Here is a 21,305-nt window from a genome sequence, read left to right as displayed (position 1 = left end):
TTTTCCCAGCCATGGAGATATTAAATGTGGACCACACTGAGAGGGGCCAGAGAGTCACTGGCCCTATTTTCCTCCTCATTATTCTCCTCCTGTCACCTCTGTTCTAATTGCATCAATCCCTGGGGACAGGGCCACTGGTAGCTCCCAACCCTAGTTGCCATACCCCACATTTGGCCAATTAGGTAAGAACTTCAGGTTTGACTCAAGAGCTGGAAAGCCCACTTTGGAAACATGGAGAAGGGATGTGGAAGACTGAAAGTGATGGTGGTTGCTTTGTGCCCATCTCCCAAATGAAGAACCCATCTCTGCCTCACAGTGCATGGTGCCAGCCTGGGGGATGCTGGCTGGTGCTGCTCAAGAGCTGAGAACAGAAATATCCCATGGCTGTCATTGACATCCAGACTGTGGGAGAGAATGATTTAAAGAGATGGAGAGAGGCCATTTGGCTGGCCCCAAATTTGACCTACTTTTCCCTCTCATAAATCCAGCATTCACATAAATCTTATATTCTCCCATCCCACCCATGCTGGGTTCCGTTTTTTCCCGTTCTTCTTCTTCTTCATGAAAATAAATAAACCACTCTGTGTCATCAAATACCCATGACCCAGCCCATACAGCTCAAGGCTGCTGCTGGGAGCTGTGTCCCCAGGAGAGACTCTCTCTCAACATGACTCTCTGACTTCTCAAATGTCTTTGTTCTGGCTGTAGGTAGACATTACATCCTATTCGTTTATTGTTAGGTAGCTTCCCAGAGCAAGCAGCCAGAGTTGAAGTGGAGAACACATAGAATCAGGTCTGGTAAAAAACAACAATGGGCTGATCACATGTCCTTGCCCTATCCTCAAGCCTGGCACCTTCATTGGGCCCAGCCACTCTGTTGGCAGCCAACATCCCACCTCTTTCCTGACCCTCTCCTCTATACTTCCACATCCTTTTATTTCTCTGCCCACCATTCTCTTGGGGACCTGCCTAGTGGCTAATTTATCCCATAAATTAATTCAGGCAGGTGTGCTGGGCAGGTAAGTGTCCTGGGCACCAGACCCAAGCTACTACTTGTTATGTGATCTTTGGCAAGTTACTTCCCCATCCTGAACCCCAGTTATCTCATCTGTAAAATGGGTAAGTTATGCTAGATAACTTTCAACATTTTTGTCAGCCATAGATTAATTTCATCAAGCACTATTTTTATGAAGCTTCCAAATTTTAAAAAGAATAGAAGATGGTGCTGGTTGAAGTTGAAGGGGCTTGATCTCTGGCTGGAAGACCACACCTCCACTTGATGACCCTAGAGGCATTGCTACTGAACTTTGGGGCACTGTGAGGCCCACCAGGAGAGTACTGAGGTCCAGTCAAACTCTAAGTGTCTGTCATTTAATTAGTGTGAATGTGAGCTGATTCCTGAACAGGCTTAGCCTCAGTTTCTCCAACCCCAGAAATGAGCAGGTAGGAGTAGATAATGTCTAGGGCCCTTTTCATGCTAAAAGTCCATCATTTCTGGTGTGTGCTAAGGGCTGAGAGGTTTGATGGACCCCTAGATGCACCTCTTTTGGCATATTCACACTACTGCAGTTCTAGAACCAAGGAAGCCCTACAGATTTCAGATAATGGGTCTGCAAGGACAGGAGAAAGATCTCTGGTGAGGGAGACATTTTGGCACTTGCATGGTCTATAGGAGAGGTCAGTCAGCCTGAAAAAGCCAGATGCCTAGCAGAGAGAATGCAAACCAATCTCTAGTCTGTCTGGATTGTCACTCCCCTGAAAATGGTGAGCCAATGTTACACCCACTTCCTCATTGCCTTGTGTTGTGTCTATTGAGATTGCTAAAGTGTGTCAGTTGAAACAACTCAATGTTTGGCCCCATTTGCCTTCTGGCCTCATAGGGAGGGTGGAGAGGCTGGAGAAATTGGGGCGCCCACCTGCATAAGCTGCTCCTCGTGCAGAAAGTGCCCCTCCTCTTCACAGACCATTGTCCATCTGGCCAGCATTGCTGGGCCCATGGCAGTGCTCTAACCAAGGTCCTTCAGATGTGCTCAAAGGCTTCATCTTTGGTTTTGTAGTCCCCTTCTGGTGCTGGGAAATCCACATGCACAACTTACACTCTACCTGGGTATATTCATCTTCCTGGGCCCTACAGGAAGTGGCCTGGTTTGCACCTCTTTCTCACACTTGCGTTTTCACCCTGACAGAGGCTGAATGGTGGCATTCTGGTGGCCCCCAGATGCTCCTTTCCATCCTGCACTAGGACTCTGCAGGACTCTGCCTGGCCCTGAGTGTGTCTGAGATTTCTGTCCACTAACTGCCATTCCTGTAGCTGCCGCCCCACTCTTCCTACCCTATTGCTTCCTCCAAACCCCTATTGGGAGAACACAGGTGTCTTCCAGAGGTCAAAGTGCTCACTCTCCTCTGCAAATGTAGATACCTTCACAATCTAAAAGCAAAGACTCCAAAAGACAAGGATATTTTATTGTGTTGCCTGCCCAGTTTCCAGTAGGCTATGAGCATGTGACTAATTCACAAAGCTAAAGCATTGGGGCGGTGGTTTTCACACTGTTTATTCTAGCTGTGGGACAGTTTCTCTCAAAGAAAACCTTAGGAGCAGGGGCTTTTGCCAGGCTTTCCTCCTCACAGCCCATCCAGCTGCCATGTACATTCACCCGCAGAAGCCCAGGGCTCTGTGAAGAACAGAGCTTGAAATCACTGGAGAGTGCATGGGATGTGGATGTCAGAAAGTGGGTTTCTGCAGGGATGAAAATGCTGGAGGAGGAAGGAGTCAGGCCTTATAATTCAGACTGAGCTTCATTGTCTTTAAATTCCATTTAGATTCATATTTATTGGTAACCCAGTGGTGTGTAGGGCCAGTTTCTTTCCAGGAGTAGAAAAGACAGCCCCCTGCCCTGTAGTTGTTAAACACCTGTGTCCTGCATTGTTCCTAGGCCCTGAAGGATCCCACCCTGGCTGCCCGGAAGGATTTCCAGAGGGAGGCTGAGCTGCTCACCAACCTGCAACATGAGCACATTGTGAAGTTCTATGGAGTGTGTGGCGATGGGGACCCCCTCATCATGGTCTTTGAATACATGAAGCATGGAGACCTGAATAAATTCCTCAGGTAAGCAAGGATTGTCTTCCCCTGCACCTGACCCCAGTCCCACTGAACCCCTGGGGTTTTCCCTGGAGCCAGAAATTATACTACCCCCTCTAAACACTTACCTCTCAGGATGAGAAATTAGATGAACACATTCATTCTTATACATCATCTCCTTAGCAGCCAGATTCAGGCCTTTGTCCCCGGTTTGTATGGAAAACAAGTTGAGGATACTATGAGAAGTATCCTATTCTATTCTTCCTCATTCCAAAATGGACTGAGAAGAAGACCAGGGTCTGGAATAGGTCCAGGAGGAATCTGGAAGCCCCACAGCCTATGGCTTACAACTCCAAGATTCTAGGGCCACCCTTCTCTGACGTTGCAAATAGCTTTCTCCCTTTGTGCCTTAAGTTTTTCACTTGCAAAGTGAGGCTAGTATCATACACCCCTCCTGGAAACCTTCCTGCTAGAGACTTTTTGATGATGAATAAGAAGATCCAAGGTTACAATTCATCAGGTGGCAGAGATGGTTGAAACAAAAAGGGGACCGATTTTCTTCAGACTAATTCTAGAACTGTGCTGTTCAGTACAGTGTCCACCTATGGCCACTTAAATTTAGATTTACATTAATTAAAGTTCAATAAGGTTTAAAAATTCAGTCACGCTAGTTCCTTGGTTGCACTAGCCATATTTCAAGTACTTGTTAGTCACATGTGGCTAGTTTTTACCATACAGGGAAGCACAGTATAAATATTTCCATCAATAGAAAGTTCTGTTGGATAGTAATATTCTAAAAAGAAAGGATTTGTTGTAAGAAGGGTTTCTCCGAGCCTAGAACAAGATTGTCTGGACTTTGAGGGCTCTTAATGTAACTGGTAAGAGACTGGAATGCCAGCCAGAAGTTCTGGATGAGGTTTCAAGGGCGTCTCTCCCTTCCCAAGAGAAGACAGCATCTAGTGCAGAGTTAGGACTCCTCTGCCTTCCACAGATGCCACTTCCAAACAGTGCCCAGATGTGGAAGGGACAGCCGTGTGAAAGTCTGTGGAACCCAAGGCCCCAGGAAGCAGGTTAAACACACAGGCCCTGTATACTTAGGGTGTGGCCTCTGCGACCACCACAATTTGAATCTCATTGAACTCTGTGGCTGAGGATAAGATTTCCAAAGTTAAAATGTAAATTATAGAAGGCTGTAGCCCACTCACCAAAAACTGCTAAGCATCCTCTTGAAGTGGGACATTCAATAGGGTGTTGTGGGTTTGAGGGGCAAAGAAATGAGTTAGTACCAGGCAATGGAATGGAGGACTCTCTGGAGCTCTGCTTATGAGTCAGGTTTCTATAAAGATGGCCCTGAAGACAATGAAAGCATTTGTGGGATGTTCTAAGCCTTCTAAACCTGGATTCACAATGAAATGGATTCCTTTCCTGGAGAACTTTGTCTTTAGCATAAGACAGATTTGGGTTCATATCTTAGATTTGTCACATCTTAGTTGAAAATTGGAGCAAGTTATTAAATCTTAATTTTCTCTCCTAGAAAACATGACTATTAATAACTGCTTCAAGGGGTTGTTGCTATGAGTATTAAATGACTATATGTATAATGCTTAGACAAGTTTTGCAAGTAGTTCAGTGATCAGCCAATGGTAGCTGCTATTAACGTTATTACTATTACTATTTTATGAGAATTGTGAACCATGGTAGCTTCTAATCTAGGCAACACTCTTTCTCAATATTCGGGATAGCCTTCACTCTGTCCTTTTGTTCCCCTGGGGCCCAAGGGGCATGCCCTACTTTTTGCCACACCCTATCCTTACATTCAGCAGTACCTCCAGCCCCAAGAGCCACCAGCAGGGTTAAAGAGAGCTCCTAGGTGACTCTGCACTACTGTCATGCATGATAAAAGGGAAGAGAAAGAAGACAGTAGAAGGGAAATAAAGAGTGAGAGCCTAGAGTAAAGGTAAGGAGTGGGAGAAGCAGAAAGTAAGAAGAAAAGAAAAAGGAGTACAAAAGAAACAGAAAGAAGTGTATAAGGTGAGGGGCAGTGCCAGTGCCTTGCCTTCTCCATGGCAGACAGCATGGGGAATGCACACACGTGAGTACAGTTCTACAAGGACTTGCTGACACTCTGAAGACCTCTGTGTCTCTATGGGATCCCTTCCTGAAGACAGCAGGGGGGAGTCTCTCTAAATCAAGGCTCGACAGTCTTCCTGGGGCAATTTTGCAGCAAAATCTGAACTTATACTCCACTACTGACCAGATTCCCAGTAGGTTCCATTAATCTGTCTTCCTAGGCTCTATCAGTCGAGGGTGAGCTTCTAAAGAATTCTGAGACCAGAAGCTCTTAGCAACAGGCCACACCAACCCTTCCTGGGAGGAGTCTTGTTGGCTGCTCTCACAAACACAGCCTCCATAACCTGCAGGCCAACCCTGCCTGCTCTCGCATCTCCACATTGGTGGTGTTGAGAGGCAGGCTGGAGTGCACTCTCCAGGTAGACAGAAGGGAGGGCTTCTCTGCTTCCCCCTCTTCCTTGCGAGCTGATGCAGCCTTCCTCCTTCTGAGGAGTGAGGTAGGCAGAGCTCACCGGAGATAGTAAGAGGGATGTGCTCCTACTTAATGGTGCTTTTCAGAGGAAATCGAAGAAGCAATAAAGCAGGCAGAGGCCTTGCTGTACACCAGGGCTCCTTGGTCCACAACTTCATAAATAAGGGCCCTGGGTGTGGTTACGGCTCATTGGGCTTTCTAGAGAAAAGAGTGAATGCTAAAAGTGACTGATATGACCAGGCAAGGTGTTAGAATAACAAATCTGGGCTTGATTTGGGATGGAATGGGTTCTGGGGTACCCCAGACCCATGCTTCAAGGTCAGAGGCTCTCTCCACTGTGCACTGCTATGGCCATAAGTTACCTAGTGCTAAGCAGTGTAGTGGAGTGGTTAGGAGTGTCCTAGTGCCACTGAGCGTGGACTGCCAGCATCAGCCCTGGGAGCTAGTGGAAAATGCAAATGAGCAAGCTCACCTAGCCAATCAGAATCCTAGGGGGCAGGGCCAGGGAATCTTGGAACAAGCACTTCCAGTGTTCCTTTTAGAAGCTCTCTTTTTACAGTCACATGTCTGGTTTCAGATCCTGCTTCCTGATTTCGCATATGGCCATTCTGGACCTCTGGGACTTTGGCTGAGCAATCTCATCATTTTGTGCCTCAATTTCTTTATTTCAAAATTGAGGTGGGAAAATTGAGTGAATTACAATATTTAAAACAATCAGAGCATATAGTAAGGGCTATGGCAGTTATTTGTTATTTTGCTGATTATTCCATAATAGACATCTAGCACCTGTGAAAATCCTAGGACGCAGTGAAATATTAAAAAGAGTAGGTTTATTCCCTCTTCCATCTGAGTATGTCTGCTCTCATCTTAGAATCTGGTTGTGGAGTTTCACCTGTACCCACACACACATAATCTAATTTGGGGCAGATAAAAATGGGCCATAGGCAGGATGGAAAGGAAAATTTTATTTATTTCAGCGGGGCATTCCAGAGGGCAGGGACCCAGGAAGGCCTTTCTCCTTGATCTCCTGATTTCTCTCTGCCCCCTCTCTTCTCCCCACGCTCTTGCAGGGCCCATGGGCCAGATGCAATGATCCTTGTGGATGGACAGCCACGCCAGGCCAAGGGTGAGCTGGGGCTCTCCCAAATGCTCCACATTGCCAGTCAGATCGCCTCGGGTATGGTGTACCTGGCCTCCCAGCACTTTGTGCACCGAGACCTGGCCACCAGGAACTGCCTGGTTGGAGCGAATCTGCTAGTGAAGATTGGGGACTTCGGCATGTCCAGAGATGTCTATAGCACGGATTATTACAGGGTAAGGTGACTTTCCCAGCTGCAGGACTCAGCCACAAAGCTAGCGCCTTGCTTACATGTCTTTTTCATTGTCCATTAACCCTGTCACTCTGGCACACACATATATACACCCATATCCAGACATGCACTCAACAGTTATCTTTTGGCCTCTCTTGCATCTTGACATACCTGTTTATTATGTTCTCAATTGCCTACTCCTCCTTTCTTCTTGGACATTTAACTGAACTGTGATCTGTACATTGCAATAACATATGCATTGTGTTCTTACGTGCTTCAATACTCATTCTTCATGTAAACATACTCATACATGTATATGTATGTGCCCAAACACACACACAGACACACCCAACTTGATACTACATTTAATGTCTCCCTACCTAGTCCCAGATCTAGCTTCACCCATGACACATTTTATTCTCTGAAATTATCTTGTGATTATGTATATCTTGTTTCCAAAAGTAGATCTTGATGAGAAGAGGAAACCTAAATAAAGTAACAAAGATGGCTAATATATTGCTGAGTATTATCAAAATGGACTAGAAGAGATGAGGAAAGGAAGCACATTATCTGTTGCCAACTTTGGAGAGAGGACAGGTTAGATCTTAGAAAAGCTTTCTGATTGCGAGAAGATCCATCCTGCTCAGTTTTACCTTCAGATAGTCATCTACTTTACATTAACAAGAGTCTTATTTTGCTCCTAAAATCTTTTTTTTTCCCTAAGTCTTTGGGAATCTTTTTCCATGGATTATTGACTGATTCTGATAGTGTTATTATTTCCAGGGAAAGGATGAATGGCCATGAGCGTCACTTATCTCAGCAAGGGGAAATATGAGTGCAACCTGAGACACAGAGATAACTTCTGCAAACTGAGTGAGGGCAGATTGCTAAAAAATACAGAAGATCCAATGCTGGGCGTGGTAGCTCATGCCTGTAATCCTAGCACTTTGGGAGGCTGAGGTGGGTGGATCATGAGGTCAGGAGTTCAAGATTAGCCTAGCCAACATGGTGAAACCCTGTCTCTACTAAAAAATATAAAAATTAGCTGGGTGTGGTGGCGGGTGCCTGTAGTCCCAGCTACTTGGGAGGCTGAAGCAGGAGAATCGCTTGAACCTGGGAGGTGGAGGTTGCAGTGAGCCGAGATCACGCCACTGCAGTCCAGCCTGGGCGACAGAGCAAGACTCTGTCAAAAACAAAACAAAACAAAAAACCCCAAAAAACAGAAAATCTATTTTTGGGACATCAAAGGGAAGAGGAGTTTGGATAGATGTTATAAGGAGAGTGTGAGACAATGTTTTGGAGGTCAAGGAATGTCTTATTCCTTTTCAGCTGTTATAACAAATACCACAAACGGGATAGGTTACAAAAAACTGAAGTTTATTTCTCATAGTTCTGGAGGATGGGAATTGCAAGATCAAGGTGCAAACAAATTAATTGTCTGGTAAAAGTCTGCTTCCTCATTTATAGATGGCCATCTTCTTGCTGTGTCTTCTTCACATGGCAGAAGGGTTAAGAGATCTCTCTGGCATCTCTTCCATATGAATACATTGCCCTCATAACCTAATCACTTCCCAAAGGCCTCAGGTCCTAACACCATTACCTTGCGGCTATTCCAACATATGAATTTGGGGGGTACACAAACATTCAGTCTATAGCCAGGATCATGGCAGCCATTTGTCTCATCTTTGGAGAAATGAGTGATCATACCATGAGTCAAATAGATATGATTGTCCTGTTGGCCTGAGCATAGTGGACCAGAGGCTGGGAATTTAAGGTGTGTGCAGATCAGTTCTATCTGGATGTTCCTGATGGCCTAAATGAGATTACTCAGACATTAAAACAGATCAGTCAAGACACTTCATTTTAGCAATAGTTTGGAGAAAAATGGAATGTTTGAGAAATGACCTTAGTGGTTAGAAAGTGACTTGTTTGTTGTACAACCAAAGAATGGCAGATGATGTACCGTCATGAGAGAATATAAGACAAAGCATAGAGTGTCCACAGCAAGCTGGGTAGCCTCACTAGCCACCTGTCCTGTCCAGTATTCCCAGGTATGGAAAAGGGGACATGATGTGGCAGTAGTCACAGACCGATGACCAGGGCAGACCTGCCAGAAAATATCAAAGAGGAGTCTTTCTTTAGTGTCTAGACCATACTTTTCATTCATTTCCAAGAGGGGCATTGGTGTGGTTACTAAGAGGGGGATGGGTCATAGATTTCCTAGAGTCTGGCTGGAGCTTGCATCATTTAATTGCCTTTCCACTTTGTTTAATGGGGTTTGCTGGTCTGTTTGACTGTGCTCAGATCTATGTTGGTGTTGATGAAAACGAGGGATGGCTCATTGTTTTTCTCTGTGAAAGGCAGATGTTTGATTATGCCAAGCTGATAGCTACTGACTTCACTGGAGTCTCAGGAAACTATGTCTGACCAGAATGTGCTAACTGGCCCTTCAAACTTGCTTCTAGATGTGCTGTTAATATTTATTGAAACTGGTTTAAAAGAGGAAAAACAAAAAATAAAAAGATCACATCCCCAATTGATATTTCTTTGTCCTTGCTTTAACAACTGTGAACTGTTGCTCTTTATGCCCGAAAGGGCTAGGAGGAATACATCTATCTAATTTCTGTGGGTGCCAGGGTAGATTAGAATTTAAGGAAGGGAGAGTGAGGTGGGAAAATGTACACACTACAGGAAACCTCAATTCCTTCTTTATGAGTGCTAAGGGCGATGTTAGCCAAGGCCAGCTAGCTTGAAATATATATTTTTGGTCCCAAGGAAGTTTGAACAAAAAAGGATAACTCTTACAGTAAAAACACAGCACACCATTGGAAATCTGTGTATTCTACTGATGAGATATTTAAAGACCAGCTTGTGGCATATCTTCATGTTCACTTACTCCCAGTGTCCTAATGTATACACCACTCCTCATTCCCTACTTTTCTGTAAAATGAAAGGCAGAAGTAGATTTGCCTGAAGTCACATCAAAATGAACCCCGAAGTCTTATTATCCATATTGGAAGACATTGGAATGACAATGGAATTCTTGGATTTAGGCCTAATCTTACCTGTGTTCACATCCTAATGTGCAACCACCATTAGCAACCATGTAACCTGAATGCATTTTCCCCTAACCTCTGTTCGATTTTTCTATCATTAAAGTGAGAACAAAAATATTCACTCAACAGAGTTGTGTTGATGTTAAGCAAGTTAATTTGTATAAAGAGCCTGTAGTACAATACTTACTGGATAAACTCTTATTTATATTATCTTACTAGTCCCCCTCACATCCAAGCCAAGACAACTCTGTGGATAATTTTATTTCCATATGCAATTCCTGGGATAGAGAGAGGGACTCCCTGACCACTAGAAGATAAACTGGATCATGCAGCTGCTCCAAAGGAGTAGGATTTTACATTGACCACCTCAGGAAAATGTCTTTCTTAAGTTTTCAACATGGATAGAAATACTGGGTCATCAATACTTGCCTCTTCATCTCATAAATGTTTATAGGGTCTTCCTCATGAATCCTAGAGCTAAGTCCACATTTGGGTGATTTATGTAAAGCTTTTGTTCAGTATACATCGGCTGAGGCCTTGGGGGAATCCTCTGATTTGTCAGATCACGAGAATACTGTGAAGGATTCTCTCTATGAGCTGATACCCCCGGACAGGTTTGTACCTCTCTGCTATCACTGATTACTGAAATCGGTTGGGCCTAAGAGTTTGTTGGCTTCTTATGCCTAACACCACTAAGTGCAGATAATCCAGGTCTGTGTGTGTGTGTGTGTGTGTGTGCATACATGTGTGCTTGCCTGCCCAGTGCAGATTCCAGAATGTGCATATAAGGGCATGGGGAGAGATGGAGATAAACTCCTCCTTATAGTCTTTCTTTTTCATTTTTAATTTATTAAAACAAAGAGGCACCATCTGGCTCATGCATAAGTGGTATACAGACGATGTACAAAGGTGAACTGCCTAATTTCCTGTTATACATTTAGAGAGAGAAAACAAACATTCCCACACCAGAACACCAGAGCGATTTGTTCTCTCTTCTTAAGACATTCACAATGACAAACACCTTTTCCTTCTGTGAATCATTGACTCAATGCTTCCAAGATTACCTTTACACTGGCTTTGACAAAGGTAGGCTTTGGGTACCATTATATCTTTCTAAGAACATCAGAGAACACTAAGAGATTGATATTCAAATCTAGAATTAAAGTTTTGAATGTCCTGAAGGGGAGAATGTTGAGGTTTCAGAATACAGATGTTTTCAGATGTTTTGATCTGGGGAGAGGAGTCAATACACTGAGATCAGGGAGGAATGGAGTGAGGGGGGAATGGAATCCTACTAATGTAGAGCTCCAGGAGTGTTCCTTTCTGTTCATCCTGCGGTCCTGTATGCCTGTGTGCTGTCCTGAGTGACAGTACCTGGCACTTGTTAGGCACCTAATAAAAGTATGAATGAATGAAGTCAGAAAGGGAATTTAGAATTAGGAAATAGGTCATTCCAGACCAAGAGAAACCTAGACAGATAACCAGATGCTCACTAAGGGGAGATGAGCCTTTGGAGATGATGTGGAATGCAGCTGCAGGCAGCAGGAGCAAGTCTTATCTAACCAAGCAGTGCATTATCCCGGGAGAATGTTCAGAGGAGGCAAATGAGTGATGGTCTGAGTCAAGGATGACCCACTTCAGGTTCTGGTAGAAGACAGAACTGAGTGTCTAGGACATGATGGGGTAAGTATGCTAAAAAAATCCAGGTGGACACACAGGTGTGGGTCATAAGCAGGTCTGGCAGCAGGTAGTAAGGCATTGGATTCTAAGCTGGAGATTCTGGGTCAGGGTTCCCAGAAACTCCTAGAAAGACAGTAACAATAATCCCTAGGACGTGAGAATCATTTAGAACGAGCCAAGCATACTGGAAGGATATTTGATTTTATGGATGTCTTGGTGTCCCCATAGCAGATGGAAAGTTGTAAGCTCTTGGACCCACACTGCCTTGGTTTGATCTCTAATCCTATAATCCCTGATTGTATGACCTTTGGCAAGTTACTTGTCCTTTCTGTGCCTTCAACTGTAAAATGGAGCCAATATCCCCTATCACATGCATTTTCTGTAAGGACTAAGAGTTAAAAATATAAAGCTCTTAGGATGATAAATAATAAATATTAATTATTGTCTTAGTCTGTTCTGTGTTGCTATAACAGAATACCACAGAATGGGTAATTTATTAAAGAAAGAGATTTATTTCTTGTGGTTCTGGAGGTTAGGCAGTTCAAGATCGAGGGGCCTCATCTGGTGAGGGCCTTCTTGCTGTGTCATAACATGGCAGAAGACATCACATGGCAAAAGACCAAGAATGGGCCAAACTTGCTTTTATAGTAAACCCACTCTTGTGATAACAAACCCACTCTCATGACAACAACATTAATCCATTCATGAGGGCAGAGCTCTCATGATTAATCACCTCTTAAAGGTCTCACCTCTCAACACTGTTGCATTGGGTTTAAGTTTTCAACACAGGATCTTTGGAGGACACTTTCAAACCCTAGCAATTATTGGAGCTAAAATATGAATGCTTTCTCCAATTCCAAAATGGACAAGGCTTACCTAGACATATTAGTTAAGGTAGGCCAACTGCTGTATCAAATAGATACTCAGATATCTAATGGTTCCAACACAAATAGAAGCTCATTTCTAGGTCACATAACAGTGTGAGTAGGTGAATTCACTGGAGGAGTAGTCCTCTGCTACACCATCATTCAGGCTCATGGAGCTCTACCCTTTTCCTTGTGTGGGGTCCTTGGTCATGCTAGGCATTTATCTATGTCCCAACCAGCTAAACGGAGAAACTGGCATGAAGGAGTGTGTGTGGGATGTTGTTAATAGACCTGGCTTGAAAGTGGGGACTAATCACTTTCTCTCATGGCAAGAACCCAGTTATATGACCTTCCTATTTAAAAAGGTGGCTGAGAAATGGAACATAGCTGTGTCCCACATAGAAGAGAAAAAACCTGAATTGTACTGCATAGCTGGCAATCTCTGCCAGAGTTAAGGATGAAGAAAAACTACATTGTTTTTCAACATTCCATCCCAGCAGCAAATCATCCCATATCCAATTATTTATCAGGAAAGATAGGCCAAGCCGTTTTTACTTTGTATTGCTACTCTGAATGTGGAGAGAGTTATTTTGCAAGGCCCTGTTTTTCTGTTCTCCTTGCCAACTCTTGGTGTCCCATGCTTTTCTAAGCAATGGAAGAGCTTGGTCCCACCTGCCATCTTGGTGCTTTGATTCATCCTCCAGGAAAGCAGAAGAGTAAATTCAAGAAACTACATCCTATGAATTGGGTGGGGGAAACAATGTTCTAAATCAAAGGGAATATAAGTTAATAGATAAGAAAACACATCTAGAAGAAAAACAGGGAAGAAATACAAACTAGAGCAACTTCTATTCCAAATCCATGGTAGTAAAGGAGGAATCCAGAGCATGTCCAAATTCTAACTGAAGACATCCAGTATTGTCTAAAGAAGGGTTAAATCCTTGACTAAAAGCCTGGGTTGTTTTCCACCAGCAGGTCAAAGGATGGGCTTCAGAAACTCTAAGACTTCCTGAAATTATATGAGTAATATTGAGTGGGGTGTTATATTTCCTTTTTTGTTTTTTGAAGGTTCAGGGCTTTTAAGAGGATCCTAAAGATATTTATGGCCCATTGACTTTACTGGAATGAATTTCCCAGCATGTCAGTCCTGAGGGAGCAAGACAGAGATCCAGGGACTGTACCAATATGAGAGCTCTGGAAGGCAGCCCCCTCATTAATTTAATGGGAGGACCTGAGGTGCAGCAAAGCTGAGGCTTTATCAGATGCTCTCGAAGGTGCCTTCCAGTTTTATGATCAACAAGAACATTGACTGATTACTCAGTCACCAGAGCTGAGAGCCTGAGGCTCCCCTAAGTCTTTTTGACCAGTTAGTTCTTGCCTTCAAGTCGGGAGAAGCTCTTAGATGAAAGTCAAGTGGTTGGCAGTGTACTGAAGAGAGCCAGTGGTCTATGAGATAACTTGGTTTTAGGTAATTTTAAAGGTAAAAACAAAAGCTAATGATGGTAATTTGAGGCAACTGACTTTTAGGATCACAGGGTTCCACCATGCTTTCAGCTCTTCGTTGGAATTTTGAGAATCTCATTTAGTAAGTGGCACCTCTCTTCCCTGCCCAGATGATGTGTCTGTGCCCACTGAGGCAGAGAAGCCAGTCAGATGAAGATTATAAAGTACACTTGAATAACGATACAATTCTTGCTGATGGAGATTTCAGTGTGCAGCAACAATAGTTTTTTTTTTAAATACCAAGTCCTCTAATCTTTATAGCAAGATTAGGCATTCCAGCTCAGTCATAGCAGCCTGGGAATATTGCAGACTTTGCTCTGCAGAGGCAGAAGTTTTGCTGCTCATTTCTCCTCTTTGTAGGGAGAAGATACTCATCAGAAAGGGGAAGGGGTTGTGGCCCCATGCACAGTCCCCAAAATCAGACAAGCTTTTTCTCCCAAGGGGTGAGATTAAGACTGGAGAGCTTTCTGCATTAGACTTGTTACTCCAATAAGGTGTCCCTGCAGTTGGAAGCCTGAAACAGTGCAAAGAGGAAGGGGTCCATCACAAGTCTATTCATGTCCACATAGGCAAGCAGTTGCCAGCTACACTCAGAATCATATAGTTCCTTCCTCTGAGGCCAGGAGTAGGGAGGCTTGACCCCTAGCTTAACTGGTGATAAAGGATTAGGAGCTAGGCGTACTAGTTCTTGAGGGATGCTGACCCTGTTTGGAGAGGCCTTATCCAGATTTGTCCCTTTGGTTTTAGCCATTAGGTACTCCTAAGTAGACCCAGGCACCAATGAAGAAGTGATGCTGGCTGTCAGGAGATGAGGGTCTTGTACTTGCTGTCCAGTGACCAGACTGTTTACTGTGTTTGATTCTTCCTTTGCTGTTTTTGAAATATCGTAATAATCTTTAACCATGGTCCTATTTATATAGAGGAGAAAAATGGAGGAGCATTGTATTCCATTCTTGAGGAAGTGGTTTTCCCAAATTTTTATAACAAAATTTTATTTCAGAGTAATTTTAGATGTACAGAAAAGTTGCAAAAATAGTGTAGAGAATTCCCATATATCCTTCACTGAGTTTTTCCTCCTATTGACATTGTGTGGAACCAGGGTACCTTGGCAAAAAATACGAAATTAACAGTGACACAAATTATTAACTGAACTACAGACTTTGTTTGGATTTTACCAGCTTTTCCACTAATGCACATTTTACTGTCTCCAGGATTCACTCTGGATACCAAACCAATCTTACTTAAGGGCAGTGGAACTACCGTAGTCAAAGCAGGGGTAAGGGGATGGATCCTCCATTGCCCACAGTCTCTCCTTTGATACCCTATGCCCTCGATGCACCCTTAGGAGCCTCCAGGATTCCACAGTTCAGTTTTCTGCAACAGAGATAGGTGGGCTATAAGACACCCTCCTGCAATACCAGTCCCAGAGGTGCTGAGAAACCCTATTTCGTGAGCAAGTTATAACTCCAGATTCTTACAAGAATCCTTTAGAACTGTGCAGTCTGGGGCAGCCATCTTCATATAGCAAGTGGACAGGGCTGGAGTTACCGTTCTCTGCTGGAGTTTAGGGGTCTAGAGGAAGGTATGGGATCTTCTTAAATTCCCAGCCCTAAACCATGCGTTTGTTCTCTTCTTCAGCTTTGGGAGAGGGTGTGTTGTGCTAATCAGGAGACGTGGCCACAGACTGGAAAGACTTCCAAGTGGGGCTCAGAGCTTTAGTTGCCTGAGCATCTGCTGTAGGACTGGGTGTCATGATATGCACATCTCAAGTGAATTTTGAAAAACAACTTAAATGCTAAGACCTATTAAGTTGTACAAAGCTGCTGACGGAATGAACACAGAAAGAGGTGTGTGGGATACATTTATGCTAATTATAAGTATACAACCTTATTTCCTTGATTAAAGCCAGTGGATCTGCACACTAGTTATGTATAAAATATCAGTCACTTTGGAATACAAAAGTCTGTGGAGGGACAGGGCTGATATTTAGGACATCTTGGTCTCAGTGCCAGTTCTGTGTACAGGTTCCAAATCAGAGATTTCACTTTCATCTCTAAAATCTGGACTTTGGATTCCAGCCATATGATCTCTTTGAGGTTTTGCTTTCGATGGAACTAAGTTCTGTGTGTAATAATAAGTGAGAAGGAGACTTTATTTTTTTAGGACAGGAGGGAGACATGGCCAAAGGTATAATAATAACGTCAAACTTGTCTTAACCAGTCTGTACTGTTGCTTTGACTCTAGACCATAGCTCTTCCACATCTCAGCCCCTTTTTTCCTTCCTGATAAAAACAAAAACAAAACAAAAAAAACCCTCCAGTTTTGAAGCAGACTCTTCCACATTACCTGGATCTAGTTTAGTGACTAAAGTTTAATTTCTGCTCCACCCTCTTCTTCCTGTTTGAGATATTGAGGATAATTGGCCAAAATTCACCCTGGTGGGTAGAAGAATTACCTGAACAGAATTTCTTTGTATTTTTCCAAGGATGAGGATTATCTAATTATTCCTATCATCTTTGCACTCCCATACCTCCACCCTCTCTAGACCATTTTATACTTTATTTCAATATGGTGATAATGCTGGGGACATCTACCTGCAACTCAGGCATTCTGAAAAGTATAGAACTGAATACAGAAAAGAATCTGGTATTTTCCACCCTGGGACACTCTGGCAATCTGGAGAGAAGATGACCTGGAGAGGGCATGATGACCAGGAGGCTGAGGTGCAAAGAACCGGGCTCTAACAATGAAGTAATGAAGTTATTTTGTGAATTCTCCCTGCAATGGCCTAAGGATATTAGTCCTGGGAAGTGCCCTCCCATTTTTGTTTATGGGCTCTTGGCAGCCAGTGACAAATGTGGGAACTAGAATGCAGGAGTAGAAGCCAAGAAACCTAGATTCAGTCTCTGCCATGACTCCTGACATGGAACAGATCCCTTTCTTGCCCAGGACCTGAGTTTGTCATTTGTAAAGTGGACATTTCTCATCTTTCTTCTACACTGTTGTGAGGCTTTTCATCTTTTCACAAGTACTGGCCACACCAATAGCATTATTGTCTGCCATTGCATGGAAACTAGGTTGAGAGTTTGTGGGATGTACTCAAGTTTCCTTTTTAGATACATCCATGGCTTCACTGCTTCTTTTCCTGGACTGGGACTGAAAGGACTGAGTCCCAGTTCAGTCACTCCGTTTCTTTGATGACATTGTGTTTAGATCAATGTTCTTAACCTCAACTTTAGTTAACACTTCTCTCTTATGAGGTTAAATTAGATGCTTAGTTTCCAAACACATTTGCACATTTGCTAACCCTGTCCATGTTGGTTTATTTCCTACCCTCATACCACATTCCCTAGCCATTAGCAAGATCCATGTGTGAGGGATGGGATTCAATTCAATTCCATATCCATGTGCTAAGATGAATAGAACACAAGGAAATAAAAATCTCATAGGGAATATAGGAACAGATAAAAATGTGTTGCTCTACCATAAGCCAAAGAGAGGCAAATTGTATAAAAGGCAGTTAAAAATGTCTAAAGCTTGTCTAAGTAGAGGAATGGCATGGGTCTTGAGGGGTTGGTTGGCAGTCTGGATTAAATTTTAGGAAGATATCTCCATCAGAGAGGTTAGCATGAGCAAAGGCATGGAGGGAGCTTGGAGGTAAGGAAACCAGGAGAATGATCTAGAATGGTGTGTGATTCAACTGGCCAAAACTAAGGATCTATGGAAGATGCATGGAAAGAAATGTTGGTAAAGGAAAGACCACCATGGCAGCTTTTGAAAGGCCAACTATTTTGACTTAGGTAGTCAAAAGACAGTCACAGAGGATTTGTCATCTGTTGAAGTGTGAATCAGGTCATGTGTAAGGACAATTCATAAGGCAGTGGCATGTGGGTTGGAAACCAAGACCGTAAACGCAGGCCATCACACTGGCCCAGGAAAGAGGCAGTGAGATCCTGTGCCACAGTGGTAGCCATAGAGTATGGAAGAGAAGCCATTAGAATCCGTGGGCTCAGGACTACGAACTGGAGACTTGCTGTTCCCACAGGCTCAAAGCCACTTGCAGTTTGTAAGGCGAAACTATGAAAACAAACAAACAAACAAAAATACAAACAAACAAACAACAAACAAACAAAAACACAAAAAAACAGTGAAATGGAGGGTCAGGATGTGTCTTCATCCATTCTGAGGTGCTATAAAAAACACCTGAGGCTATGTAATTTATAAAGAAAAGAGATTTAATTGGCTCATATCTCTGAAGACTGTGCAAGAAGCATGGTGCCAGCATCTGCTTCTGGTAAGGACCTCAGGAAGCTTCCAATCATGGCAAAGGAGGAGCAGGAGTGTCACATGGTGAGGGAGGGAGCAAGAGAGAGAGGAAGGAGTGGTGCCAGATTCTTTAATGACCAGATCTCATGGGAACTAAGATTAATAACTCGCTTAGTACCTGGAGAATGGCACCAGGCCATTCCCTCAGGGATCCACCTCCATGATTCAAAGGCCTCCGACCAGGCCCCACCTCCAACACTGGCGATCAGATTTCCACATGAGATTTGGAGGGGACAAATGCCTAAATAAACCAGGATGGATTTTTTAAATTGCATCTTTTAGGCCACCAAGTCCATTCTGCATCCTTAAAGTGTTAGAAACAACTGAGCAAATGCCAAATCATTCAATTTTAAAGAAATATATAGCTGGAAGGAGCCTTAAATGTCATCTATTTCACCCTTGAGGCACCAGGCAGAATAGCATCAAAATAATCCCAGAGAGATGGTTTGCTGGCTCTATTCCAGTGCATCTTCTGGGATTCCACAGGTTTCCTTCCTTATTCCTTCCAGCTGTGGGACAGGGAAGCTATTTTCAGTGAGAGGTTTGTGTTTTTCTTTCTAATTGTTAACATTCTTTAGAAGTGGGAAGTTCTCAGTTATGTGTAGCGAGAGTCCTACCTGCTACAAGGTAAGTCTGTTTCATCCTATGTCCTTAGTGGAGATAAATGTGGTTTATATTATAAAACAGACATTATAAGACTCAGAAAAACTAAGAAGAACCTCAATGTGACCAAAATGGCCTTGTGGCCAGGTGCGGTGGTTCATATCTGTAATCCCAGCACTTTGGGTGGCCCAGGCGGGGGGATCACGAGGTTAGGAGTTCGAAACCAACTTGGCCAACATGGCGAAACCTTGTCTCTACTGAAAATATGAAAAATTAGCTGGGCATGGTGGTGCACACCTGTAGTCCCACATGCTTGGGAGGCTGAGGCCGGAGAATCACTTGAACCCGGGAGGCAGAGGTTGCAATGAGCCAAGATCACACCACTGCACTCCACCTTGAGTGACAGAGCGAGACTCTGTCTAAAAAAAAAAAAAAAAAAAAAAAAAACACCCTTGTGTTTTTCATAGGTAATTGGTTATATTTTATGCATTGGTTGTATCTTGACTGGTGGGAGACCAGTGGAATAAAAATCTTTAGCCCCCTAGTCCTGCCAAAAAATAATAACCTATTTCTGAGGGTGGTTTCCAGTTATCTCCTAAACTTAGTCTCTTATCTCTGCAGTTTAGAAATCCAGTTGTTTTCCTCTCTCAATGAAGGTGGTACATGCATGAGGACCGATACTGGGGAAAAAAGACAGGGAAGATGCCCCATAAGAAAATTCTGAGACCTTAAAGCGTGCTTATATTGGATTCTATCCTCAGGAAAGGAGAGGAAAAGGCTGAAGGAGACCATTGAATCTGGTGTTGAGTCATTCACATCTCTCTACTCCTGTGGAGGGCCCTTATGGATGTGTCATAACAGGATCTTCTTTTCCTTCCTCAAGTGCAAAAGGCCTTTTTTTTTTTTTTTCCTGAGACAAACTGAATATATAACATATAAAGATACATAAATTTCCATACAGATATCTTCTTTACTAGCTGTAATTAAGATATTTGCATGTAAAGAGAATGTTGTGTTCCCTTAACTTCCTCCGGTAGGGAATTGTATTTCTCTCATAATCCTCATAGCCCAAGATTCTGTGCTCTGTCTGTGTCTAAACAGAAGGAGGAGGAGCAGGTGGAATCAGAGGACTGAGTCAATACAAAGCATCTGAGATTCAGAACTTCAAACACAGTTTTTACTCTTGGTTGTTTTCTTCTAGGCTTTGCTAATCCCAAAGAGCAAAGTTGGAGGTAGGAAAAGTTGATAGCCCAAGAGCAGGTGGGCCGAGCACCCGCCGACATTGCAGTCAGGCAGATATTCAGTTGAATCACTGAGCTTCTGCTGAGAGCTATTTGACCTTAGGAAATTTGCTTAAATACACTAAGACTTAGATTCCTCATCTGAAAAAAAAAAAAAAAATTTCTTCTTTTGCGCACATTAAATAAGTATTCAAATTGCCAATACCCATTAGGCACCCAATAGATGGCTATTGTTCTATGTAAAAGAATAAGGTAGAAATTATATATCAGAAATTTTAAACCATTTTAAGTTACAAGCCAAGGTTTTCCCTATGATGGATCTTTGTTGCTGGATACTAAAATTAGAGAGGAGAAGAACCTACTCAAGAGAATTTAGGGAAATTTAAAATAAAAAAAAGCCACCCACTCCTCCAGGACTGGTTTAGACATTTGAGTTGATCTGTTGGAAGCCCAGGAGGAAAGAGAAAACACTTTTAGGCATCTGCAGGAAGAGCTTTTCTATTGTGGAGTTAGTAGCTACAACCAGGAGCTAATTTTTCTAACTGTGGACCATGAATTCTGCAGTAGACAAAGATCTTCAGAATTAAAGCCTGCTTCTCCAGATGTCCTTAGTGTGTGCTGTCCCTTATCATCCCAGAGGGAGAGCTTAGGGTGATGTACCTGTCCTGGAGCCTTGAGGATGGAGAAAAGACTGGCTTAAGTCCAGCTCTACCGCCTTTCTTCTTTCATTGGCTATATGATGGTTACTGCTCATTATTATGCAAAGCATGAAATATGCAAGTGTATATGCATATGCATAATGGATATGCAAGTTCTTTGTAAACTGTTGGTTTGAGTGCTGGTGGTTTTGTCACCACCACCCCCATCACCAGCATCATCACCAACACCATCACCACCACCACCATCACCATCATCACCATCACCAATGCCACTATCACCGACATCATTACCAACACCACCAACACCATCACCAACACCATAGCCACCACTATTATCACCATTATAGTCTGTGCTTAGTAAATAACCATGTACACCCTGGAAAAATACATTGAATCCATCAGTGTCCCAAAGTTGACTGGTAGGGGGTGGTCTGTACTCC

At 43.3% G+C, this 21,305-nt stretch overlaps 1 protein-coding gene across 4 annotated transcripts in view; it reads left to right on the top strand.

The window, feature by feature from the left end:
- NTRK3 (neurotrophic receptor tyrosine kinase 3) overlaps window positions 1-21,305 on the top strand; it is a 382,386-nt gene that overhangs the window by 322,856 nt on the left and 38,225 nt on the right. For all 4 annotated transcript variants that reach the window (XM_030814963.1, XM_030814966.1, XM_030814962.1 and 1 more), the window contains 2 exons: window positions 2,934-3,106; window positions 6,692-6,935. In XM_030814963.1, the coding sequence (XP_030670823.1) occupies window positions 2,934-3,106; window positions 6,692-6,935 (417 nt within the window). The remainder of the gene's footprint in view (window positions 1-2,933; window positions 3,107-6,691; window positions 6,936-21,305) is intronic.

The sequence above is a fragment of the Nomascus leucogenys genome, chromosome 6 (genome assembly GCF_006542625.1).
Source record: "Nomascus leucogenys isolate Asia chromosome 6, Asia_NLE_v1, whole genome shotgun sequence".
Taxonomy (NCBI): domain Eukaryota; kingdom Metazoa; phylum Chordata; class Mammalia; order Primates; family Hylobatidae; genus Nomascus; species Nomascus leucogenys.
Note: the sequence above shows the minus strand (reverse complement) of the source record. Positions and strands in the feature narration are given on the sequence as shown.